General features: G+C 40.7%; 4 protein-coding genes across 17 annotated transcripts; 2 read left to right on the forward strand and 2 right to left on the reverse strand.

Moving 5' to 3' along the window:
* Positions 1–1,481: 1,481 nt before the first annotated feature.
* On the forward strand, positions 1,482–2,002 carry LOC118876942 (uncharacterized). Its single transcript, XM_065863367.2, has one exon. It carries the CDS (start codon positions 1,553–1,555, stop codon positions 1,745–1,747), a length of 195 nt encoding a protein of 64 aa, XP_065719439.2. The 5' UTR covers positions 1,482–1,552; the 3' UTR covers positions 1,748–2,002.
* Positions 2,003–2,007: 5 nt separating this feature from the next.
* TAF1C-like (TATA box-binding protein-associated factor RNA polymerase I subunit C-like) lies at positions 2,008–4,734 on the reverse strand. The gene is made up of 2 exons (XM_017072161.4): positions 4,589–4,734; positions 2,008–4,528 (listed from the first exon to the last, which is right to left on the reverse strand). Exon 2 carries the CDS (start codon positions 4,524–4,526, stop codon positions 2,010–2,012), a length of 2,517 nt encoding a protein of 838 aa, XP_016927650.3. The 5' UTR covers positions 4,527–4,528; positions 4,589–4,734; the 3' UTR covers positions 2,008–2,009.
* A 1,046-nt stretch (positions 4,735–5,780) lies between these two features.
* On the forward strand, positions 5,781–22,640 carry MESK2 (misexpression suppressor of KSR 2). Of its 13 annotated transcripts, none has more exons than XR_010653696.2 (9): positions 5,783–6,175; positions 12,042–12,441; positions 15,203–15,298; positions 15,986–16,179; positions 16,244–16,364; positions 16,661–17,225; positions 17,540–17,624; positions 17,827–18,879; positions 19,626–20,412. XR_010653696.2 is itself a non-coding variant. In XM_017073446.4 (8 exons), exons 2-8 carry the CDS (start codon positions 12,233–12,235, stop codon positions 21,848–21,850), a joined length of 1,707 nt encoding a protein of 568 aa, XP_016928935.3. In that variant the 5' UTR covers positions 5,781–6,175; positions 12,042–12,232; the 3' UTR covers positions 21,851–22,640. The 13 variants fall into 13 exon arrangements, 11 of the variants coding, with proteins under 11 accessions (XP_016928935.3, XP_016928936.3, XP_016928937.3 ...); XR_010653697.2 differs by having other exon boundaries at positions 5,784–6,175; positions 15,215–15,298; XM_017073446.4 differs by lacking the exons at positions 17,827–18,879; positions 19,626–20,412 and adding an exon at positions 21,414–22,640 and having other exon boundaries at positions 5,781–6,175.
* Positions 22,552–24,614, reverse strand: LOC108009262 (uncharacterized). 2 transcript variants are annotated; one of them, XM_017073460.4, is made up of 4 exons: positions 24,487–24,614; positions 24,010–24,426; positions 23,375–23,791; positions 22,552–23,314 (listed from the first exon to the last, which is right to left on the reverse strand). In XM_017073460.4, exons 1-4 carry the CDS (start codon positions 24,560–24,562, stop codon positions 22,653–22,655), a joined length of 1,572 nt encoding a protein of 523 aa, XP_016928949.3. In that variant the 5' UTR covers positions 24,563–24,614; the 3' UTR covers positions 22,552–22,652. The 2 variants fall into 2 exon arrangements, with proteins under 2 accessions (XP_016928949.3, XP_065719891.2); XM_065863819.2 differs by lacking the exon at positions 24,487–24,614 and having other exon boundaries at positions 23,375–23,811; positions 24,010–24,190.
* Positions 24,615–25,415: the final 801 nt, after the last annotated feature.

Consider the following 25,415-nt stretch of genomic DNA (forward strand, 5'->3'; position numbering starts at 1 on the left):
CATACAGATTTTATAATAAATGAAAAATGTGCCCCCAAATGCTTACCATGTTAGCATTATCCGAAAACAAATGTTTTTTTTGGCGTTTTATTTAATATTTTATCAAAACATAATAGTAACCACCTGTCTGTTTACCTGAGATGGGAAATCGTTAATTTAAGAACGGCTCATATATGGTGGATGATGATAGTCAATACATTAGAGTGCGCTATGTAGTGGAAAAATCGTAGCTGGCAGAGACAGAGTTTGTGTAGCGATCTTTGAGTTTTTTTTTTACATTTCGGTAAGGTGAGTGTGAGAATGCATTTTTTAAGCGACGTTGCGATAGGGCAGCATGTCAATGTTTAGGAGGTTGGAAATAGCAAATTTGTTCAAAGAAATTCCCGATTTCATACATTTAAAAACAAGAAAGGAAGTTATCTTCGGCAAGCCGAAGTTTGTATACCCTTGCAGTTATATTTATTAAATTTAATTCGAAGTTCTTAACAAAACAAAAAATGATATTCCCAAAAGCATAATATAATATGTCAAAAAACACAGAAGCTATAATTTTATTCATATTATTTTCCCACCAATTTTTCGATCGTTCCTATGGCAGCTACATGATATAGTCGTCCGATTTTGATCAAATTAAATTCGAAATTCAGAAATAATTAAAAAATGTTATTTCCAAAGATATAATTTTTAAAATTTTTTTTCCGATTATTTCTATGGGAGCTATAAGGTGTAGTTGTTCGATCCGGCTGGTTCCGACTTATATACTACCTGCAAAAGTAAAAAGACTTTTGGGTAAGTTTCAGTTTGCGTAGAAACGGACGGACATGGCTAGACCGACTCGTCTAGTCATGCTGATCAAGAATATATATACTTTATGGGGTCGGAAACGTCTCCTTCACTGCGTTGCAATCTTCTGACTGAAATTATAATACCCTCTGCAGGGGTATAACAAAACAAGGAATGTTGCCAGTGCCTCGGCTACCAGATGAATTTGAAAATTCCCATAGATCCACTGACCCTGAAAAGCCGTTTTAACTTAACTTTAAAAATAATAGTGCGATTGGTACGATTCTCGGCAACTAGGTAACTAAATAAATAAAGTTTCAATCTTTAAAATCTTCTAACCCCATCTTTCAAGCTCTTATGCTTCCCCAGGAATCAACAATCTTCATAGGTACTTCACAGGGTCGAAATCGATCTTTTCTATCCATAAATGTAGGTACATAGAACATATCATATGAGAATATTATTCCGTATGTGCCATTTTGTTCATCGACGTGCTGTTTTTAGTTTAAGATAAGCTAAGCCAACGTTTTGTAGCTTTGGCTTGATATCCGACCGAGCTCAGCTCATTCTATTCTATGTATATATTCTATCGATGGGCACTCCTATGAAAGTGTCACCCTTGGTTCTTTTTACGCCCCACTGAGCGCCGACGAGCGATAGCCAGATCGAATCAATTAAATGCAAACTGCCCAAATTAATTGAAAATCAGTCGAAATCCGTAGCACTCTCAAAACGGTTGTGTGTGGTTAAAAAACAGAGCCAAAATATAATGCTGCAAATAAATCAAGATAGACCCAACATGGCTAACCAATCCGTAGGATACGCCCTTAAACGCAGAAAAGATCGATTTGTGGTGGAGCCAATCGTGGGAATCGTGAATCCAGCTTACGAACCAGATATGGGTGGAGATATATCCTCAACGAGTGAATTCAATCGAAAATGGCGAGTATTGATTGATACATAATATGCAGCGCAGTTTGAGGCATGAGCAAGTCTAAAAATTATGTGGCTACTTATTGCGGCCCAAGTCAAAATTGAAACACTATTTAAAAATGGTATTTGAAAAAGTATATGTATTCAATTTTAGAAAATTTCTTATGGTATATATTTATAAACGAAAAATAACGACTTTATTTAAATGGCTGATTCTACCTTATGGCTTAAGTTGTAACTAAAATAATTATACTTTTTAAAGCAGCATAATTCGTCAAATTATTGCGATAATACTAGAACCCCATGACGTGCTTGATCTTGGGTCTCTTAGCGGGCCTGGGATTAAGGTCCCCCTCGATGATAGTATTCTGCCCGGGCAGGAGAATCGAATGCTCGTGCCTAAAGGTGACAGGCAATTCCTTTTTGGGAGTAATTGGTTGTTCCTTAATGTGCCCATTCATCTCTAAGTACTCTGCTGTAGTGGCGGCGTATAGCTTGGGAAGCTTCGTTCCCGGCACCAGGTCGGGATTCCCCTCCGTCACCTCGTCTCCTCGAGTGTTCTCTGGCTGGCTGGGCAGTTGGTTTAGCCAATCGGCCATGCGTTTCTCCGGCTCCAATTCCTTATCCTGCAAGCGCTCATGGAACATTTCTCTATTTACATCTCTTGTGTTATCAAACTCCTCCATATTCCATATTTCTAGTAAACGGACCGACAAGAAGTCCGTGTAGTGAGATAATTTGTAAGCAGACTTCTGCCACGGTCCACGGTTTATACCCTTGTCTTTTTTTATATTTACTTTACCAGGTGTTTTCTTTTTGGGCTGCTGTTTTGGTTTCTCCTTGGATTTCTTTTTGTGTTTCTTTTTCCCTTTTCTTTCGGATTTCGTTGGTTCTTTTTCAGTTTTTTCGGTGTTTTGGCTTTCGTCCTCTGACACATCTGTATCTTCTATTCCATAGTCAATTTCGATTTCCTCTACTATAACAGGTTTTTCATCCGGTTTTGACCTTTTTGCGGCTTCACGAAATATTTCTCTAATTTGCGGTATCCTCTGTACTTCGGAGCAACGGAGACTTTGGCGTTGTACGCGCTGCTGGATAATCTTGGCAGTGTAACGAATGGCTTCCGTGGTGTGGAGTCCGGTTCTTATCTCCTGGACATGGTCGTCATCGTCTCTAAGCGTTAGTCTTTGGCAGTAAACGTCTCCTAAGCTGTTTGCACTCAGTAGCTGGGCAAAAGCCTGATCACTGGCCGCTTCCAATCGATGAAAGCGCAGTCCTGTGCGGCATGTCTTTACCCGTTCTGGCAGATCTGAATAGACATCAACAAAGCCTCTCAAACGAGCATCGATTAAAGCTTCTTCTTGGGTTGGGGGAGAAAAGGGCATTGCAGGTGAGAACATTTCATCTACACACTGGGCATCAGATCCTTTCAGCTCACAAATACGCAGATCGGTGGGAAAAGCTCCAGCTAATGCTATATATTCACTTTCGCGGTGGGCGAATGTGTCCATAAAAACGGGCGGATAGGTCAACTGATGTGTCCAGGTGACGACAGAACGATCGGCCAGTTTCTTACCCAAACACCTCATGTCCAAGCAGTGGAGTTTGTGATTGCTAGCCACATACAGGAGATTGGGATTTACACCTTTGGCTAAACACGAGAAAGTCTCGCAGGTTCTGGAGTAGATTTTGCTGGCGAAGCAAGGATTTAGGGGCTTATCGCATCTCACATCCACGGTGAGCAGAACAGGCTGCGAGAGGTAGTGAAAGGTGTTACCATCTGCTGGCAATAGCTGTGCCCAGGTACTCGTGGTTTGTTGCAGTCCCTTAAGCAGGCGAACATTATGTTTGGCTATTTCCTGTTGGGTCAAAATGTCCACGAAGAGCATAGAGCGATCCTGGCAAGCCAGGGCCAAGGTATTAGCATTGCCCAATGATTGTGCGGCGCTGGTAAATGGAGCTTCCTGACTGCTGAACTTGCTATGGCAAATCAGTTTGTAATCTTCCAACTCCAGATCCTCTCCTCGCTTCAACTCGTACAGCGAAACCTCTTTTAAAGAGCGTGCCAGGAACCTATGGCCGGAATCGGTCGGCAATCTCTCCAATGGAAAGAGTTCGAAGAATTCGCTGGAAACGTCGTCCATTTTAGCCGAATGCAACGGATGCCACAACTCCGCCTCACTATTGATCTCGGAAAAGTTCAGATCCCTCAGCTTATCACCGCTTACATGCATGGCCAAATGACCACCTCCCTCGAACGGAATCGTGTTGAGGTTTCCGCCAGTGTAATAGTAATCGTAGACATCCCGGAAAAAGGGGTTCTCCTGTCGGGCAATATGCTCGGCCATCTCAAACAGGGTGATATCGTAGACGTTTTCCCGGTGCTTTTGCTCACGCTGCTTCATCGCTTGGGTGCGCTTTTTGTAATAGACGTTGTAGGAATTCAATTGCCGGTTCCAATCTTCGTAATCATGGGGTCTTTGGACGCAGGCTTCCACACGGGGCGTTTGCCCGTCTTGGGCCACGAACAGTGGCAGTGGCACCGTCACCAAGCAATTGGGAAAGTCCTGCGCCATATCCTCGTCCTGGTCGTGGAGCATTTGGCCCAACATTCCAGTGTTCGCTGCCGCGAAGGTAAAATGCGGTGCGGTATCCAGAGTCTTCACCATATACTCTTGCTGATTCCTATTGTCTCCCTCTGGATCCTCCGGAAAATCGATCTCGTCCTCGGAGTCATCGTCCCCGTTTTTGGCCTCTAACTGGGCACTGAGTTTGGCAAATCTAACAGCCCTCTGATAGGGTCGCGGCATGTCTGCAAAAGTTATTAATAAGTTAACTGCATTTCGGCATGTTTGTGAACTGTTAAACTTGCTTGCTGGCCTGGCTGGTTCTTCCTGTTGCACTTAAGTCTTAGCTATGGGGTTTCTTTAATCAGAATTCCACTTGTCAATAAAAAAATTCAAAATTCTGAACAATTCAATACAAAACACATGTTCCTGGCCGCTATCACGTAACGTAAGTGCCAGAAACGTAAGTGACAGAAACGTTAGTGTCAGCCAACGTAAGAGCCACGTAAGTGCCAGTAAGTAAGTTAAGTAAAATAAAATGAAAAATACATCAAAATATCAACACATCGGTATTTCTTAAATAAATATAAATAATATTTATTTTTGATATTTTATAACTTATAGTTAGAAAACCGCCTCTGAATTTAAAAACGCGAAAAAGACTGACCATGGGTATTATTATTTTCTACATTATACATTCTACACACCAGCTAATTTCGAATTTGCTCTCCCTCTCCTTTCAACAGAAATTTTAAGATACAACGTTTTCTAACAAATCTAAGTGAAAGAAGTAATGAAAGAAGTATCTTTATAGGGCGGGTAGTTCGTTTATCGTTAATTATAGATATACATAGTAGCAAATATTTTCCTCCTATAAACCAGAAGGCCGTTGGCCGTGAAGGATGATAATATCTTGGTAGAGGAAAGAAGAAAATATAAATTTACCTAACGCTTTTATATATTATGTTTACTATTCATCCTATAAAAAAGAAGGTCGTTTAAAAAAAGGAAGTAGACGAGTTCACTGGGATTCAGTTGTGAATACATCGAGCCTCGAAATAACTATGTTTTATTGATAGGTTTGACATAGGAAACTAGTGATGGAAGAATATTGAGTTATGTTAAATTGAAAGGTTGCTAGCGACATCCCTGCAAGGTCTAAGATCAGCAAAACATTTTTTTTTCAAGCAACTTTTCATCTTTCTTAATTTATTTTATTTTTTATGAAATTTACCTTGTAAAGACTCGAGATTTCTTAATGTAATTGAAGACATTGAGTTAACTCAGCCAGTGATAAGAAAATAATATAGAATGATACTCTAATAGCGCCACTTAACCAGAGTTAAGTAACGTTTTTTTAACAGTGGCAGAGCTGTTGAAAGAAGGGCGTGCGGTAACATAGTGTTAGTGATGTGGCAAAAGCATCGATAACCGATACAGAACATCGATGTTTCCAAAAACTTGTAAGAATCGGGGAAACGATGTTTCTGTCGACACTCCACCACCGCCAACAAATTTGCGCTGCATCGAAACGGGACAGAACGGAATTTAAAGACTCGAAAGCAGCTGGAGAAAATACAAGAAACTGATCCCCGAAATTACTGGCAACCGCGAACAGCGCCGTGTGTGTGTGTGTGCGTGCGCGCGAGAGCGAGAGAATCAAGTGAACGAAACAGAACGAGCACACAAATTACACAAGTTGTAAAAGAAAAGCTGAGAAAAAAATTTGGCCCAGACCGAATATTGATTTTTTCATAGACAGTGCAGTTAGAAGGAACGGTATCTTTTTTGATAACTGAAAAGACAGGCGAGAGGGAAAAGCGGTTGTAGTTTTTATCTCGTTTTTGAGACCCGCAGAAGAAGAAGAGAAGAAAAAGAACGGAAAGCGTCAGGTGAGTTTTCATATCCAACCACTAAACACTCACACAAACTCCCACCGCACACCTACACACAGCGGGCACAATTAACACACACACGAGTGCAAAACAGACAACAAAACAAATGCCAATTGAGAAGGTGTGAAAGAGGAGGGGTTCGAGAGGATCTCATAAGTTTATCAAGTTCTAACTATCTACCTCTCTCTCCCTCTCTCGCCAATGCAAGTGGAGCATTTGTTTTGTTGCAGTTCTCTACTACTTCTCCCCCCTCTCTCTCTCTCTTTCTGTCTTATCCTCTCTCTGTCTCTCTCTCTGCGCCCCCATTAAAAAGAAAAGAAAACACACTGCCTCATCTAAACTTTTCATTTGCATCCCAGTATCTGTTTTCCAATTAGCACTATTATATATTTTGCGCACTCTTCTTTAACTTAGTTAACAGTTAGTTGTTGTATGCATGTTGTTGTTGCTGTTCTTGTTGCTCGTCATATCTTTACTAATTCATCCATTTATTATGTTCGTTTTTATTCGTTTTTTCTGTTGTGTTTTGGCTTTAGTTTCGTTGGTTAGTTGGTTTGTTGGTTTGGCTTTCCTCGCTTTTCCTGACTGCTAATTTTGACAAGCCCCAAATGGCTTCTGGCTCTGACGTAATGCCAGCCCTGCTGCCCTCCTTCTCTCTCTGTCTCCATCTCCCTCCCACTCCCGCCCTCTGATTCTCACTCTCACGGAGCTGGCGCTTTTCCACTCTAAACGACCTCCAGAAAAGAAAACTTCGCCGCAATCATGTCAGCAGCTGCCACAGTGAAGCCTTTAACTACTGATTGGGAAAAGAGTTGGCCTGGGTTCGAATCCTACAAGAAAAAGTCATCATGATCTCTACAATCCTAATTCGAAATATATTCTCAGCCCAAAGCAGTGATTTTCTCAGGTCAAATTAAGGAAAAAACATAATGACATTAACAATCCTATTTAAATATAAAACTTCGTTCAAAAGTAGCCTTAAAGGTAATTATATTCCAATACTATTTTATTTTTTTTAAAACTTCAGAAAATATTTTTAAAAATACACTCCAAAATGAGCTTATTCTCATTGGAACTTAAACTTCAAACATTTCTTTGAAGGAAGAAGTTTAAAGATTTTCTGTTTTAAATTTGATTAAAATCTTAAAAAATTCGAATTTTTTTCTTTTATAAGGTTGGGGGATTGTACTTTTATCTTTATATCGAAAATAGGAATATTCTGAATGACGCCTTAGCTCTAACCTATACAAATATATCTTAAATTCCCTTCAGCAAACAAGCTTAAGGGAAATGCTACCCCCTAATTGACCAATTTTCTAAGCTAAACTAAAGGAATGGAATAATGGGCTGTTCATTAAGACCAACTTGACTGTTATCCTGGACATCGGCTCTAATTGGTTTACCCATTGGCAGTGTTTACTGTTCTTGCCGACATTTGTTATTTGCTGTTTTGTGAAATTTTATTGCTCTAGGCGGAGGCTTTTGGGTGTGGAAATGAATGGGCGGGGAATCTACTTTGATGGCTCCACTGTAACCTGTCGGCGCCATCGCCAGTATTTCGTTTCGTCTGGTCCTTCCATATAATATATGTATCTATATATCTGATGTTTAACTTTCCTGCATATTTAATGCGTAGGTCAGTTTACCCAGAAGGCAAACACAGTGAAAAGTTGGTCGCACAAATTGCTTTTGGCGCCTTGTTGCTGCTGCTTCTGCTGCTGCTGAGGTTGTTGTTCTTGTTGTTGTTGTTGGCCACTCCAGGTGTTTACCAAAACTCTCTTGCCACCTCGGTTTTCCCCGTTTTTGCCCTTGGTCTGTGGCTCTGTTTTTATGTAACTTTCAAATCGATTGCAAACACGTAACAGTAGGGCAACCTGCACGGCCCACCACCACCTTGCCACGCCCCCACACCCGAAAGATATTCCTACCATATCCTGCAACAACGTTATGACGTCGGGCGTGTGATTTTGTTCGATTCAGCTGTATTTTTTGTATTTGTTGGCCTGCGGCCTGACATAGCGTGACATTTCCTTTATGTGATTTGCTGCCGCTGTCGCTGCCCCCCTCGCCCACATAACCTCTGCCCCTGCCACGCCCCCAGCAGGTATATGGCCCAACGCCCCCCCTTAAAGAACATTTGAATAATTTCTGTTTTGCAAATTTGTCTCCACCGGAGGCGATATCCTTGAAAGGCTCGGACAAATTGCAGTCAATACAAAAGTTGAACAACTATTTTTAGGGGGAGAAAGGAACTCGTGTTGTAAGCGACCTTACAAGGAATTCGGAAACTCTGATTATAAAGATTTCAAAACATTCTTACCAAGTTTTTGGACCTACAGCAAGGTCTTATGTTCATTTTCCCTTATTAACTTATCATCATCATGTTTCTAAATGTATTTTTGGTTCATAGAATCAATACTATTTTCAATATGAAATTCAGTGTGTAAAGAAGTCCTCAATTGAATGAGAGTAAAATTTCTTTTTAGTCTGTTTATTTTAAACCTACTCATTTTTACCTCAATCTTTTGTAAGCGACCTCCAAGGCAATTTTATACTCCGGTTATAATGTTTATAAAACGTTCTACGAAGTGTTTTGGATCTACAACAAGATCTTACGTTCACGTATTTCCATATTACCATATCAACATCAGGTTTTCAAAGATATTTTCAGATCATACAAAAATACAATCTTTAAAATGGAATTCCATAAGTACAAAAGTCCTCGATATAATAAAAGGAATTTTTACCTCAATCTAAAAATGCAAATCAGCTTGATCCTTAAGAAAATCTGAATTATTTAGGCTCTGGGAAAAATCTGAAAGCCCAAAGAAGCATTGACTCTCAACCAATAACACTTTCGAGTAGATTGAGTTCAGAGTGTTGTCTCGAGCTCGGTTTGTTGTTGCCCGTTGACCTGCCAACGGTTGCCATGGCTACCTGCCAAATTGTCGATATTCCGTGTGCTCCTTTGGCGCTGGCCGGAAAAACAAGTGGGGAAAAGCCTAGGCACGTCATTCTCTGTCGCCGTCTCCCTCTAGCTAGTTGCTAATTTCCATGGCTCCTCACTCCTCTCTCCTCAAGCTACTCTTCACGTGCAATCGTAATTATGAATAATTCGCCATAAATGGCACACGCTGGTCTGCAATTATTGGAATTGAAGTGCCCCAGATGCCGCTGATAAATCGCTTGCCACCAATACTCTCTAGTAATTCCACCTAGAATATATATATCTGAATATGGCGCTAGTTCCATTATATCATTTCGTGTGGCCGAGGTGAAAAGTGCAAGCGCAACTTTATCAGCGCCCATAAATCGCCCAGAAAAGGTCAAAGTTGAGCTCAACTAACAGCTTTTTTCTGGGTGGGAGGATGGGGTCGGAATTTCCGAATGCCATTGGATATAGGAACTTTAAATGCAGTGTCATTTGTGTGGGAATACACTATATTTTGAAATATGAACTGATGAAATAAATAACAATCAGTTGGCATATAAAATATATGGTCCTTTGCTAAAGTGAATATTTTACTTATTCCTTAAAGCAACAACTATTTATCTAACAATTGCAAACGTTAGAATGCAGCTTGTCTTTATTATTGAATTAAACTTTAATCAGTTAAAACCAATATTCACTGTAAATTGAAAATAATGCCTGAGTCTTAAACAAATATTGAACAAAGTAAAGTGATTACAAGGTAGGGGGTTGTCTGTATTGGATTTGACGGTATTTGACTTAGTTATCTTCATATAAGAAGATAATGTAAGACAGCTGGATATGTTTTTAAAGAAATCAGAGAGTCAATAACCTTGGTTGAATTCCAGATAACAAGATAAGACAGCCGGAAACCATCAGCAATGGATCGTACTTATATCATGTCATGACTGCAGCTTTTTTCTTAATTTGTACATCATGATTTTATGACTAAAGTTTCATTTTGAATGGCTAAATTATGCAGATAACATTGCAGCCAAATGAGCAATAAAATACTAAAGTCGTTGGCTTCTGAATAATAAAACTCTAAAACCACCATTGCCCCGCCCTTAAATCCCATGTTATATATATTTTTTCTCTCTTCTGTATGTTTTCCCCGGTGCCTCATTCATCATACGCACCGAGGTCCCAGCTTGAAAATGAATTCAAATTGCTTAGCTTGACTGGGTTCTAAAACCTAAGACGCAAAAAATAGTAGCCATAACGAGTTTTGTTTTGTTTGTTGTTTGGATTTATACAGTTACACATTGTCCAGTCGAAATAGTATATATTTATCTGTATCAGGGGCTGCGTCATAGCTTTGGAGTGGGTGAAGCGTTTGCATTTGCTTTGTTGCTGTCCGGTGATTATTAGTTGATAATTTTCAACCGCATGACGTACTTAATCAGTTTCAAAAAAGAGCTATATGAAAATTGAAACGACAGAAAAAAAGAATCATAGTTTGGCCTCCCGGGCATGTGTGAAATTTTCATGCCTGTGTTCCACTTTGGCTTTAAGCCAGGGCACGTGGAGAGCAGGCCTCAACCCTTGGCCCAAACTGGGTTAATGTAATGCATATGTGCTAGTTTGGTGGCCAAAGGGGCTGGGGACGGGGATGTTTTGAGGGGTTGCTGCTGCAGTCTCTCTCTGCCACAAGTCCACTTCCCAACCCCGTCATCTTGCGGCTTGGCCTGCATATTTTGTTTCAAGTACGAACATTGACCCCGAGCTCAGTGCTCCCCCATGCAGTAGCACTTGGATAATGGTGACAAATGGGGGTTGAGGTCTTCAGTTTCGGAAGATCTTTAAGGTCCAACCATTTATGGTTACATAATTTCTACAATAATTTAAAACTAGATTTTTTATGAACCAATTGGACTTGCAGTCTCGCCTTTGATAACTCTGTATAATAGTGTGTTCACTCGCTCACAAATTAAGAACAGCTTGAACAAAAATATCTTAAGCATATTAAATGGTTATTGATTGTGCTTTTTATAATAAACAAGGGTGAACTTTTTCAAAGCCCAAACCTCTTTTATAGGATTATAGCTTCAATATACTAAATGCAATCAATGTTTTGATTCTTCAAAATAATACAATTATTTTAATTTACTATTTCTTAATATTCCTATTTTTTTAAGAGCGAGTTCTTACTGTTCAATTTTTTTATCAGCACCCTATTCATTTATAATATGCTGGTTTGAGTGGTAGTAAAAAGTATTAAAAAGGGATTTTGGTTGAAGCAATTGCATACATAAAAAAAAGTAACAACAATTTATGTAATGGAATTGTTTTTATTTCAAAAAAAAAATATTACTCATTTAACTATACTTTTTTTTATCTAACTTAAATATGAGCTTTCAATGGTTTTTGAGGATAATTAATTAAACACCAATGGACGGTTTTGGACTTCTTTTTCCCAGATTAATTTATATTTGCTGTTATCAATTGGTTGTGGCTTTGTCTTCATTCTTGTTGCTCGCTGTTTATTAACCAATTAAACGATTATCAACCAAAATTGATGGCTTTATCGTATGACTTAAAGCTTTATTTACTACATTTTGGTGGTAGCTTCGTCATACCAAGACCTCACTGTAGTGGCTTGATGGTTTTTAACCATGTCAATCATTTGATGCTGTGGACCCTCCGCAAATCTGGTTTACGTGTGACTCAATCTCATTGTCATTATATATGCTTTTGTTATTATAATTTTGTGTACACTTCTTCTTTATTTTTATATGATTTATGTTTTGTGACGTTTTGATGCCGCTGCTGCGCTGTTGCTGCCCAAACAAATAATTATAAATATGTGAATATCAACGAAATGCCCTTTGTATTTGTCTGTCTGTCTGCCGGCTATAAACATTAAACACCTCGACGCTGATGAATCAAAAGCATTGTTAATACAAAAACCAACAAAAAAACACGCACCCACACACCGACACTTGCATGCACAGTGGAAGTTTCAGTTTATACTATCAGAGAAACCAAAGCAAAGGCAGGCTAAGTACCCAAATTCGAAATTCAAATAAAGCCGATTAACTCAATAATAGCCGATAAATAAAAAAGAGAGCTAGGAAGAAAGCATGCCACAGTCAGAGGGCGGCTATGTATCGCTGCCGGCCGTCAATGGCAATGGCGGTGCCATCTATCAGTCGACCACAGAGCCCACGGCCCCGCCCTCCGTCTTCGAGAGCGTGAAGCGGGCTATTGGCCAGGCCATCAAGTCCTCGCCCACCGACAGCGAGGAGCTGCTCCGCTCGGAGCGCCTGCCGGTCATCGTCGGCAGCTCCAGGTAAGTCCATCCAGACGGACACACAGCCATCCAGCCACCCAGCCGCCCAGCTCCTTCCTTCGGGCGACGTGACGGTGAGCTCTCCGCCAATCACTCTTAATCACCAATCCGTCCCGGATCCATGTCCCCATTTTAGCACGTCCACAAAACACCCACCCACTGTCGCACTCAACCACTGAAACACACCACCCAACTGACCCACACTATATCTACACAGAGAACAAAAAGCAGGAACTTTAACAGGGCAATCTTCATATCATTACAATATTTGAATGTATTTACCATAATAATGCCAGACTTTTGGACTTAAATAATGTATGTAAAATGTTTGATCGAAACAATGAACAAATATTTTAGTCAACAATTTTTTTTAATTTCATTAAACCTCAAACTATTACATATGTTAAACCTTATAAGTTGATCTCATTTCTTTTTAGTACCATTTAAAAAATTATTTATAAAATTTCAAGAAGTCAATATGCCTAACAAAGTTAGAAAGCCCTACCGGTTAGAATTTCCCTAGATTGAATCGAATATTATTATTCAGAATATTTTACAAAAGAGGTTTTATTATACTAGCAATTTCCTAGATATATATGCATATATTCTCTGTGTAGCTCACTTAAACACCGAACATGAAAGCTCCCTTTTGACTTAGCCACCTAGCTTCCTATAACCCCTGAAGCTTAATTGCGATTGCATGTCTACCGAAAATGTTTGTTTTTTTGCTTTTCTTGCTTTTGATTGTTTGTAGTTGTTGCCATTGTTGTGAGCCTCTGTTGTTTTAGTTACATTTTCTTGAATTTTTAAGGCACTTTGCATTTGATTTGATTTTGCCACCAGAAGGAAGAACTAATTGTATATATGTGATGATGTATATTTAAAGCCTTTCGCATTGCTCACATTTCGCATTACATCATCATCAGCATCAACTGACAGATATACACAGCTTACTGCTTACAAGAGTCTCTTTAATTAGAACTTGTTTAGATTAAAAATATAAAACAGGGGGATATAATTTAAAAAATTCATAGGTAAAGCCCCTAAAGTAGAGCATTTCGAAATAGTTTAGACCCCAAGTGAAGATTGTCGGAAATTTAACTTCGTTTCTGGTTAGCCATGGCTCAAGGTCAAACTGCAGTTTGCAGTTCTAGCAGTTTTGTCAATACAACAATCCCGAGAGCACAGCAAACAGAGCTCAGAAAATAAACTGAACTCTGGGCTCTCGAGTCGTTTAGTTGGTTGCCGGTCGCGACCCACATTCGTTCTATTTGCGGTCACTCTTGAAATTATATTATTCATACCAGTCGTAGAATTCACGATTATTTACGATTGCTGGCGATCTCAAGTGGCTTTAATTAATATTTCCGCAGCCACTGACATCGTATGTAAGTGGTACTCGTCCAGTGATTTAGTCCAATTAATATTCACCGTACAAATTATAAATATGTATATTCCCTTACTCCAGATTTCGCACTCTCTGTTTACTTTCTTTGAAAACAGTGCATTGCACTTAGCGCCTGTCCTGGAGTTAACCGATACCGAGCAGTTCTAACCGGTTGGTTGCCGTACCGGTTTTAGCTGGGCGCTTTATTATTGCTTGAGATTCAAAAGAAAGCAATGATAGCTTATGCAAACAGCTGATTACCAGGAATAATCCCCCTGTGTTCCCACATTTCAATTATTTACACTCACGGGGGTCTGCGTGCTATTCCAGAAATTGATTGCTTAGATTAATAATGGATTTATAAGGGAATTAAAGGTGGGGGCCTGTAATTAGTCTGCTAAAATAGTACTTCAATTATTGGGTAGCCCATAATTTCCATAGAAACTAGGTGAACAATTTTGTAAAGTTCATAATTGGGGTTTTCGAAGATTGTAATGTCTTTGGTACCAGAATCAGAAACAATCGGTCTTGAAAAGATACTTGTTTCATGAGGTATTTACTCCCAACCATTAGTATCCTATTATAAATTCATGACATGTATAGTAGTTTTCCTTCAGCCCATCCATTTTTCCTCTGCCATAAGCTCTGCTTATGCAATTACTCCCTGTGCGATGCTTACAGGCTCAATCACGTAACCAATTAAAGGTGATAATGAAAACAGCCATGACCCTACTTATATATATAAATATATGTATTCGAGGATAATGAACTCTCATCCCTCACCTGAGTTGCTCCCACACCTACAGCATTTACTAATTGAGTTCGGTCCCTGCAGTAAAACTTTTTTGTTATCCCAAGAAGAGCGAGAAGGTAAACAAAAGTTTTCCGCCCTGTATCCACGCTTTTCCTGTTTTACGGTGATGTCTGCTTTAGAGGGGGTGAAAGGGAAAAGAAAGTCAAATTAGTATTGCCAGCTGGTCGCATTTTCCTGGCGCCACTTGTTTGTCGCTTGTCATTTTCATACATCGCTTACATCCATCGACATTTACCCCGAATGACATTGCGTGACTCATTCGCTTACGTTTTACGTAAGGACCCCTAGACCTTGACAAGAATTCCCCCGCTTCCGCTTTATTCATCAAGCCAAACAAAATATGCCACCTTGCTCTTTCTCCTTTTCTCTGTGTCTCTCTGTATCGCTGTCGTCTGTCTCTTAAAAACAACCCACCCGACCTGTGAATATACTCTTAAGATCTCCAATTCAAAATAAAAACATATACGGTGAAAGTTTTTAGCCGATTCGGAACAGAGTCTGCCAGAAACTTGCCTCGATTTTTGTGTTCCTTTGGTTATTCTTTGCTTGCATGCTCATAGAATCTCTTTCAGAGACCGCGACAAATCCGGTAAGACACTGACCACCAAGATGCCGTCAGCTCCAACACACACTGCCGAGGAGGCACACCTGCTGGGGTAAGTAAAAAGAAGTAAGGATTCTATAGAGAAAACTCCCAGGGTATTGTGTAATTAGGCCCCAAGCCCCCGACCCCTCCGAATATGTAAGATATATGCAATACACGATAACACAAAACGCAACCCAGTTGAAAAAACAAAAAATCAAACACCCAAAACACTCTCACGACACACAAGTTTAGAGTTTTTCGTTTTAATTTACCTTGTGTTATCTTTGTTCATTAACTTTTCACATAGTGTTTGATTTACGAGTACTAGTATTGTTAAGAGACAACCATTAGTTTGTAAGTACTTGCCTAGACTTGAGTTTGACAATTAAACCCCGTAACAGCATCCCAAATTGTTCTATCTCTCCGAATGTTGATTAACCGATACTTTTCGTCTTGATTTGTTTGAGTTTTGCATACATATGAACCATAACTAGAGTAGAGGAGAGCAGCGAGATCAACTCATGCCTGAAATACGTATATCCCCACCGATCAGTAGTCCTTTAGCCTCTAGACGATATCCGAAACCAGGATGCATATCCTCCCGACACAAAGCCACAAAAACTCACAGGATGCCAGTCTATGAACAGCTAACCTTGCTGCTACTGCCACTTCTGCTGCCGCTGCCCAAAAATCCCACTAAGCAAGGGCTGTACGCTTCATTAGTTACTAATTAATGTCTTGTTGTCAATCCGAACAGCACAATGCCCGTTGATCCCATGGATGACATCGAACTGCGCTCCGTGCAGCTGCAATTCCCCAATGCCCGCGGCTCCATCCTGGAGGCCTGCGAACAGCGACGCGTGCCCACGGACAAGGGCGATGTCCATGTGGCCATACAGGGCGATACGGCCAAGCCGGCCATCGTCACCTACCACGATTTGGGACTCAACTGTGAGTGGCCTAGTACCCTACCCTACCAAATGTATATTCTTATTCATTTCTCAATTTCTTCTAGACGCCACCAGCTTTGCTGGATTCTTCAACTTTCCAGTGATGCGAGGTTTGCTGGAGAACTTCTGTGTTTACCATGTGACGGCTCCTGGGCAGGAGGAGGGTGCCCCCACTTTGCCAGAGGAGTAAGAATTTGTTGTTTAAAATCATCACATCGTCAATTACAATATCATCAAAACAAATTTTTGGAAAATATTAATAACAGAATTTTGCAAATAACTAAAAATTAACACATGTTCAGATTCAAATATTAATTATAGCAAACGCATTATATTTTTTTTATTTTGCTTAAAGACTGAGAAGTCCTTTTTAATTTTTTGAGTAACTTGAGCACACTATCACAAAATATAACGTTCGTTGTTATAGTTTTTTAAACTATTTTATTTACATATCTCTAACAATATTTTTTCTCCACCCGTAGCTATGTGTATCCAACCATGGATGATCTGGCCGCACAGCTGCTGTTCGTGCTCTCCCACTTTGGCCTGAAGTCGGTGATTGGTTTCGGCGTTGGTGCCGGAGCAAATATTCTGGCCCGTTTTGCCCACGCCCATCCGGACAAGGTGGGCGCTCTGTGCCTGATCAACTGCGTCTCCACGCAGTCGGGCTGGATCGAGTGGGGCTACCAGAGCTTCAATGCCCGTTTCTTGCGCACCAAGGGCATGACACAGGGCGTGATCGATTACCTGATGTGGCACCATTTTGGACGCAATCCGGAGGAGCGCAATCACGACCTGGTGCAGATGTACAAGCAGCACTTTGAGCGTGGCGTGAACCCGACCAATCTGGCCATGCTGATCAACGCGTACATCCATCGCAACGACCTGCATCTGGCGCGCACTCCGCCAGGAACTCCGGGCACCGAGACGGCGGCCACCACGCTGAAGATGCCGGTGATCAATATCACGGGCTCGCTATCGCCACACGTAGACGATACGGTGACCTTCAACGGCCGCCTAGACCCCACAAACTCATCCTGGATGAAGGTTCTTAGAGATTTTAACTCGCATGTGCGGTCAACAGAATGGAATAGAAATTTTACGGTCCTTAAAGCTTTTTTGAATATCCAGAAAACTAGTTTTTAACGTCAAGGACAAGAATATTTGTTCCTTAAATTTATTGATTAATTTTTTTATTGATCTGAAATCCAACAAAGATTCAGACAGTAAGGCCTTATATTTGCCAATCACTAAGGACATATCGTTAAAATGTGTAAGCTCTATTCCGATTCTTCTGATCGCACGTGTTTGTATTCTTATTGATTTCCTATTGAGTTTAATGTGTTTCGTCTGCCTGACAGATTTCCGATTGCGCTTTGGTGCTGGAGGAGCAGCCGGCCAAGTTGGCCGAGGCCTTCCGGCTCTTCTTGCAGGGCGAGGGCTACGGTAAGTGTTAGAACACCGCACACACCACCACCTACAACCACCACAACAACAAGAACAGCCAAAACAACAGCAACATCAAATGCTACAACAACTGAACAACCTCAGCAATCTCTGCTACAATCTCAACAATCTATTGTACCCACTCTATCTAAACCCTCTATTAACCCGCAACTACCACTACTTAACCACCTACTTGTCTTAGCCAAGTACTTCAGACCCGAAGACTGGGACTATGTGCAGTTCAGCAGCTTAACCTAGAAGTCCCTTCCGTTCGGAGCAAGATATTCCCTCGATAGATTCAGTTCAGTTCAGTTTTCCCTCAAGAGATGCTCCTAGTCTACCCCCTAATTTTCTCTTTAGAGACACACGCACACAACAAAGAACAAACGATCTTGACCTAACATGATCTTAGCCTAATACCAGAGTATTTGAGAATCAAAAGCTTTTTGAGATGCAATGAAACGAAACCAAAAACCTATTGTGCAAAATTTTATATTTATAAATTGGTGAACTATACAAAAACAAACAAAAATTTACATTGATCGTTCATAATTATGTTGATAATAAACCAAAGTATTTGTACCTAAACAAAGTATTTCAAAATAAAAATCGAAAAGTTGTTGAAAATCAAGCGTTTACTTTTTATACACATATCTATCCAATTTCAACCCAAATTATACCCCTATAGTTAGGACCCGATAAAATACAGACAATTTTGCATCCTCGACAGCAACCAAACAAGAAAAGATATTTCAAGATGTTCATTACTTTGTTTTTCATTTCTTTTTCCTTTCTCCAAAACTGCTTGTTTTTGCTAAACCAACATACAAAACAAAAAATATAAAAAAAAAATGCCAAAAAAATTATACGAAAAACAACCGAACAACACGCAACACAAATCCAAATAAAAAAAAATATACAAACAAAATCTTCCACACGAAATTGCAACTTCAATCGATCGAACATGTCAAAACCCGCACCCCATAAATCCATAATCTTGCACACGCGACCTCCATTCGGTTTCATGGCCAATGCAATCCAATCCATCGACTTGCTCTCTGCTGCATTCACCTACGACTTCCTCCGTTCTGTTCAATTCTATTCTAATTCTGATTTTCTTTTCGTTTCGAAATTGGTTTTTCTAATCCCCCTCAAAACAAAAAAAATACCGAAATCAACAAATAACAAATTACTAATGCAACTGCGCGTTCTCTATAATTTCAACAACAAACTAAATATAATAATCGTATATATGGTATGTATATTTGTACCTGAACAATAACGCACCTGTGATCGTAGTGTCCGAGAAACCTCAGTAGGAAGATCCGCCACCCGAAGCACGCAAGCAGTAAAATACCCAACAAAAATTGCAAAAAACAAACCCGAAATCTAGTTGGAATGCATTTAGCTAATTAATTAATACAATAATTCAAACTTAACATTCGTATATACAGATATATAGGCAAAGTAGAGCTTAAAACTACACAGAAACACACACACACAGCTAGTGGATGGAATTTGATATTTTAAGGTGTTTATGGGTAGATTATAATATATTACAACTACTTTCCTTTCTTATTCTGAGTCATATAATGTTTTATTTTTAAAATATTCTCAAGATAGTTATAAATTTATACTGCTAATTATTTCTAACGACCCCGAACACCTTAGGATTCAAAGAGCTGAGTAGTGCAATGACTAACACTCGCCTGCTTACACGTAGATTTGCTTCTCGAGTACAGTGCGACCTCGGTTCTGGGCTATGATGCGCTTTCGCTTTTCCAACAACGCTCTTTGATTTTCTCCTTCACCAAAAACACTCTTGCACACACGCCTTTTGTTTAGAATAACTCTTTAATTTATTTGACCTTTCATTTGTTTTATTTATTTACACGCAAATTGAAAACAAAATATACAACATCAACAACAACAACAACGAAAACGAAAACTATTACCACAACAACCACAAACAATTGAACAATTTTGAAAAACCTCCAAAAGCTGTTGGCACATTGCAAAAGCTGGCGCGCAAAATCTCAACGGTCAGTCGGAGCAGTTCCACGCAAATTGAGCTCACTGTGCAGTGAAGGGCGGCGGCAGAGCGGCATGAAGAGCGAATGGAGAGAGCAACAGCAACAGCAGCAGCAGCGGCAGCGCTAAAAGCAGCAGCAGCGGCGGCACAGCCCCCTAAATTTAGGGGGGGCAGAGTGAGAGGAGCAATTGGATAATCACCCGATACCCATAACAAAAAATGAATGAATACAATATTTACTCGAAAAAATGGTTCACAGCTTTGCTTTTAAGGGCAAAATAATCACGCTTCGGTTTCTCCTCTTCTGTGATTTCCTTTGAAATTTTTTTTGTTGCTCTTTTGTTTATGTTTAATCAGTTATTGTAATTAATACGATTTTTAGTTAGTAAGCTAATGAGTGGAAAGCAGCTAAAGATTTAGTTTCCATTTCGTTTGTTGTCTACATAAATAAATGCATTGCTTGCATTATGTACTCTACATAATTTTACCTTTCGTTGTGTCACCCTTTTCTCCACCTGCCTTAAAAGACGGGCTGCTTTCACCACCCACAACACAGCTTAAATGTACGGAAGCAATAAGTTTATACACACTATACAAATATACATACATGACAACGCTATTATATACAAATTACATACACTAACCATAACGCAAGTCGAGAAAAACGATAAAAACGAAACGAAAATTGAAAGTGTAAGCTTTTGTTGTATATTTGAGAATTCCAAATAAACGAACAACGTAAATTTCGAACTGTAACGTTGAGGCCAGATGTACTGCATCCTGCTGGATGGATACTATCTAGTATATCGGGTCTTTGGCCAGAGGGAGTCGCGTCGTCTCTCTCCCACAGCAGCAACATCGTCGTCACAGCAGCAACATCCAATCCCAGCAACAGGTGGCGCCACATCAACATCCGCATGCCATGCAGCCATCGAACCGATCACCGATATCATCGATCATCGCGAAATCTCAGCCCAGCTTCCTCCCTTCCCCTCCATATCGTCCATCAACTAGAACAACAACAAACAACAATAATAATTTAAATAATAATAGAGACAACAGCAGCAGCAGATTGTCGCCGCTTTCATCTCGAATCATGCAAATTGCACCACACACCCACAGGAAAACTTGCAGTTGCGGTTTAAATAATGATAGTTAAGTAATACTGCTGAGTTGTACAAAAAATAGTATGATATCAGGAGATTGAGAAGATTCTAAAGTGTTCATTCAAAAATTTAAGTAAATAGATTCTTTAATATTACCTTGGAGGCCTGAACAGTGTATCCTTTTGATACGAAACTTTTTTACTAAACGGACCAAATAGTTTGTATTCAGGTAAGGAAATCCTGTCCAATTGCTGAGATAAAAAAACAGAGAAAGAATAAAATGCAGTTCAGATTTAAGTAGCTATGTAAGTCCGCTTTAAGTCAGGGCCAATTGCCTTCCAGTTTTATATTTCTTTAATTTAAAATAACAAAAACTTATTAGGTAGATGATTTTTAAATGTTTTTTTACTGAGATTCCAAAATCCCTGCTACATTTATTTAGACCGCAGCCATGCAATCAAACAGACACCACACACAGACATACATCTCAAAAACAGCAGGCAAGCCTTTTAGAAAGTGTATAAAGAAAAACACCCATCAAGAACAAGAACCAACAACTTACATGTTCTCAAGTAACATAACGTAAATAACAAAAGCCAAACTACTACTACCTTCCCCCCAAAACAACAACCACTTAAAAAACTGCCACAGCAACGCCGCTGTCCACGCCAGCGAGTTCGCCTTGTGGAACTAAGTACTCCACCTACTCCTCAATCTTCTTTGCCAACTTCCGGGAGCAGCAGCAGCAGGCGATGGAGGAGCGTGATCGCGAGCGGGAAAGGGAGCGGGATCGCCAGCGGCAGCTGAGCCTCCGTGTGGGCAATCGGCTCCGGGAGACGGCCATCAATTGCACCACCAGCACAGGCGCTGGCCAGGCGGACAATAACAACGCGGATAATCGCAGCGGCGACGATGAGGACCTGGATCTGGAGAACGGAAACGGAAGTGGCAGCGGCAGCGGCGCCGTAACCGGAAATGGCAACCGTGCCTACGTGACCACGGACACATCGGGCACGCTGTACTACGGCACCCAAAGCAACAAGATACGCATCACCGAGAACCCACTGCCCGAGCCGGTCAGCTCTTAGATTGTTACTGCTGAGCCACGCCACAGCCACATAATCTCCAAAAGACACCTTGTTAATGTTGTTACCACACACTGAGAAATAAAAAAGCAGCAGCAGCAGCAGCAGCCAAGTCAAGCCAAGCTTTCAGCCGTGCTCCAAGAGACACAAAGCCACAGAAACTCAAAAAGAATAATAACGATATTGATACAAGCAACTCACACACCGCTAGGTAATGAATGCAATAATTAACCACCAAAATGAAAATCCGTTGATTGATTGTGTTTCCCTATGGTTTTCGAGACGCGGAGAGATATTTGTAATTTACACTTTGTGCCTGAGCGTAACGTAACGAACATACACATAATATATAATATATCAAGCCAGATCGGATCAGATCAGCAGAAGCATTTTAGTTATCTCTACCTTCTATTTTTTTTTTGGAGTGCAACACATATTTTATGACGAGCTTGCTTAGTTGTTGTAAAACAAACAATATAAATCCAACTGTTAACTTAATCCCAAGAATAACGAAAACTCTAAACATGTAGCATATCAAATAACAAAGAAATCTCTCAAAATTACGAATATACTTATACAAAAACCTAGATAAATCGTAGAAAATTGCGAATTGCGAGTAACTCCAACCAAAATTCTGTTCACAGTGAATGAGAAAAAACCCTAGACACAAGACACGGTCACAAGAACACCATACACGATATGAATATAGAATACATACATATAATATATATAAATAATGAAAACTTTTTGCAATAACTTCGAATTCAATTCAATAAAAGTTTTAGAAGCTTGAGTGGCGTTTTAATTATTTCGGTTGCAGCATTTCCCTGATACAGCGTAGAGTTTCCTCCCGGTCCCGACGCATAACATCGGTTACTTGGAGCAGGAACTGCTGCTGCTGTTCTCGTTGCTGCCGCAGGAAAGTCTCGTTGGCGGATTTGATTTGGGACAGCAGTTGCTTCTGGCCATCTATGATGGCTGAAAGGGCCTCAATCGGCGTTGGTTCCTCCATCTCCATGGCATCCTCGTAGTCTTCGCTGTCGGCTGCGGCTCTTAGAAGATCGCAGGTGGAGCTGGAGTTTTCGCTGTCACTCTCAAGCGGAACATTTGATTTGCTTGGTGGCTTGGAAAAGGCAGGTTTGGTGTGGCGGACGGGTCTTGGGATGATGCTCCTTTTGTTTTCCAGCGGTGCCTGAATTAGTTCCTCGAGGAGTTCAAAGTGTCGGGGCAAAATACGCACATTATCCAAGCCGTGCTCCTTGGCCTCGCGATGCCGCTTGAAGAGCAATCGCAGCTTGTTGCGTAGCTGATGGGGAGTGCGTTTGATGGCCTGCTTGGCCAAGATATTGGAAATGTGCGCCAGGGTCTGAAAGTTGCGTTTTCTAGAGCCATCCAAGGCGTGAATCAAACTATTGTCCCTGATGGTCAGTAGAAATGAGTCCACCTCTTCGTCTGTCCAAAAGTGAGCTGGGGGAACAAAGGGTTTAATTCAAGATTGAATAATGAATAAAATTGGGTAAGTACTACCTCCGCCTTTTTGTGAGGCATCACCCTCCTCCTCGTCACTGTCGTTAAACTCACTGTCGCTGGCGCTGCTGAGATTGGCTTCCGCCTCAGCCTCTGCGGCCGCTTCCTCTTCGGTGGGATCCAGGACCTGTCGCATAGCCTCAAAGTGCTCAAACGTATCCCCAGTGCCGTTCTTGACCTTGTTGTACATCCGTCGTAGGAGCTGGAACTTGATGCGCAGCTTGTCCGCACCCTTGTGGCAATTGCGCTTTGCCATTTCCTTGGCCAGCAGCTTAAAGACCTTGGCATTGCGCTTCCGCAGCAAAGCCGTTCGCAGCCCCAGGGAGTGTATCAGGTCTAGGAGGATGTCCACCTCGCCTTCGGCCCACTTGCAACGGGGAACGATGTTAATCGACGAACTGGAGGCATCAAGGGCAGCTGCGAAAGAGTGGAGGGTTCTGTGAGATGAGGGTTGAGAAGCTTTAATAAGTAAACCTACAGATGGTTTTTAATGCCTAACTCAAAGATTTAGAGACACCAAAATGTAATTTTTGGTTGGAATTCTCTGGAGAGCTCAGAGACAAGGATTTGATTTGAACACTGGCTTCGAATACATTGTAGTTTATTAACAAGATAAGATTTGTGATTGCACCTACCATCTCCATCGCTTTCCGAGATCATGCCGGACTGGTCCTCGTCGGCCTCACCATCGCCATCGCTGTCGCTGTCCAGTTCCTGTTCCTCCAGATCGGAGCCACCGTTTCCTTGCATCAACTCGTGGACCGCTTGGAAGTGCTCGTAAGGCTCCCCGCCGTTCCTGGCCATCACATACTGCCGTCTCATCTGATGGTACTTGAACCTTAGTTCCTTTGGGCTCTTGGGACAGCTTCGTTTGGCCATTTCCCGTGAAATCACCTTAAAGACCTTCTCGTTGCGGGGTCTTCGCAGTGGAGACTGCAGTTTCAGTTGGTGGATGATACCCAGAAAGATCTCCACCTCATCTTCCGTCCAATTGCAACGACCGGCTCTTCCTGAACTGTTTTCCACAGCGGAGTGGTTTGCATTTCCCAGATCTGGTGGGGACAAATTAGAGATTTAATAGCAATCAAGGTTTTGGCAGCAACATTACCCACTTATAAGGTGTGCATATTTCTGCTCAGCTTCGTTTTCATCTTCGTCGTTGCCATTGAAAGTGGAGAAGTGGCTCATTTTATAATATTTAAATAAACGTACACCCTTGCGTGCTTCTCAATTTGTATAAACTATCGATATGCACCTTATAGAGATGCGCAACTAGCCATTTTTAGTTCGGGACACGAAAGCGAACTAAATAATAAATAAACTCTAAAAAAATATTTTAAAAATTATCATGTTTCCGCCAGCCCGGTGCAACTTCGCGAAATTGCCCCCCGTACTCTAAAAAGGAAAGTTACACACAAAAAACATCTTTGAGTGTCAGCTTAATAAACGTGGGTGAAAATGACATTACACCTAGGGTCAAATTCTTTCCCAGTTGGACCTGCCCATAGAAAAAATGTACAGGTTTCACATCCCCATAATGGACAAAGTCCATTGGCTTTTATTAAGGCTGTCCAAAATTTTCTTTTTTGCCGGAATAAAGGGGACATTGCTAAGCATAAGCCGAGAGTCCATGGGGCATTAGAAGAAAAATGCAATCAAATAATCAGGAAACAGGGTGTTTCATATCGCATGGTAACCGATTTACTTTTCGTATGGGGTATCTTAAAAAGCTGAGTTTTGAAATACCCCACGGATCCGCGCGTGGCAATAATTCTAATAAAAACCAAGGCTTTTAATAAACATGACTTATATACATAAGCATTGTACACATATATAAGCATTTCTTTATTATAAGACCCTGGCTTTAATGTGAACTCATTATCAAAACATCAGATGTCTTCTCGCCTTTGTTCGGATCTTTTATTTATAAAATTAATGTGGATTTAATAAAAAACAATTTAATGGGAAGAAACGCGAATGAAATATTTAATTTTAGTATAAACATTGTACAGAGAAGGGCTTGTTCGGTTCGTATGGACTG

This window comes from Drosophila suzukii, chromosome 2R (assembly GCF_043229965.1).
Source record: "Drosophila suzukii chromosome 2R, CBGP_Dsuzu_IsoJpt1.0, whole genome shotgun sequence".
In the NCBI taxonomy this organism is placed as follows: Eukaryota; Metazoa; Arthropoda; class Insecta; order Diptera; family Drosophilidae; genus Drosophila; species Drosophila suzukii.

Coding starts and splice junctions, on each gene's coding strand:
- LOC118876942 (XM_065863367.2), top strand. CDS start 1,553: ATGCTGCAAATAAATCAAGATAGACCCAACATGGCTAACCAATCCGTA.
- TAF1C-like (XM_017072161.4), bottom strand. CDS start 4,526: ATGCCGCGACCCTATCAGAGGGCTGTTAGATTTGCCAAACTCAGTGCC.
- MESK2 (XM_017073446.4), top strand. CDS start 12,233: ATGCCACAGTCAGAGGGCGGCTATGTATCGCTGCCGGCCGTCAATGGC. Junction 15,299..15,985: donor GAGGAGGCACACCTGCTGGG/GTAAGTAAAAAG, acceptor CAATCCGAACAG/CACAATGCCCGTTGATCCCA. Junction 16,180..16,243: donor CCACGATTTGGGACTCAACT/GTGAGTGGCCTA, acceptor AATTTCTTCTAG/ACGCCACCAGCTTTGCTGGA.
- LOC108009262 (XM_017073460.4), bottom strand. CDS start 24,562: ATGAGCCACTTCTCCACTTTCAATGGCAACGACGAAGATGAAAACGAA. Junction 24,427..24,486: donor GAAATATGCACACCTTATAA/GTGGGTAATGTT, acceptor TGTCCCCACCAG/ATCTGGGAAATGCAAACCAC. Junction 23,792..24,009: donor CTCGGAAAGCGATGGAGATG/GTAGGTGCAATC, acceptor ACTCTTTCGCAG/CTGCCCTTGATGCCTCCAGT.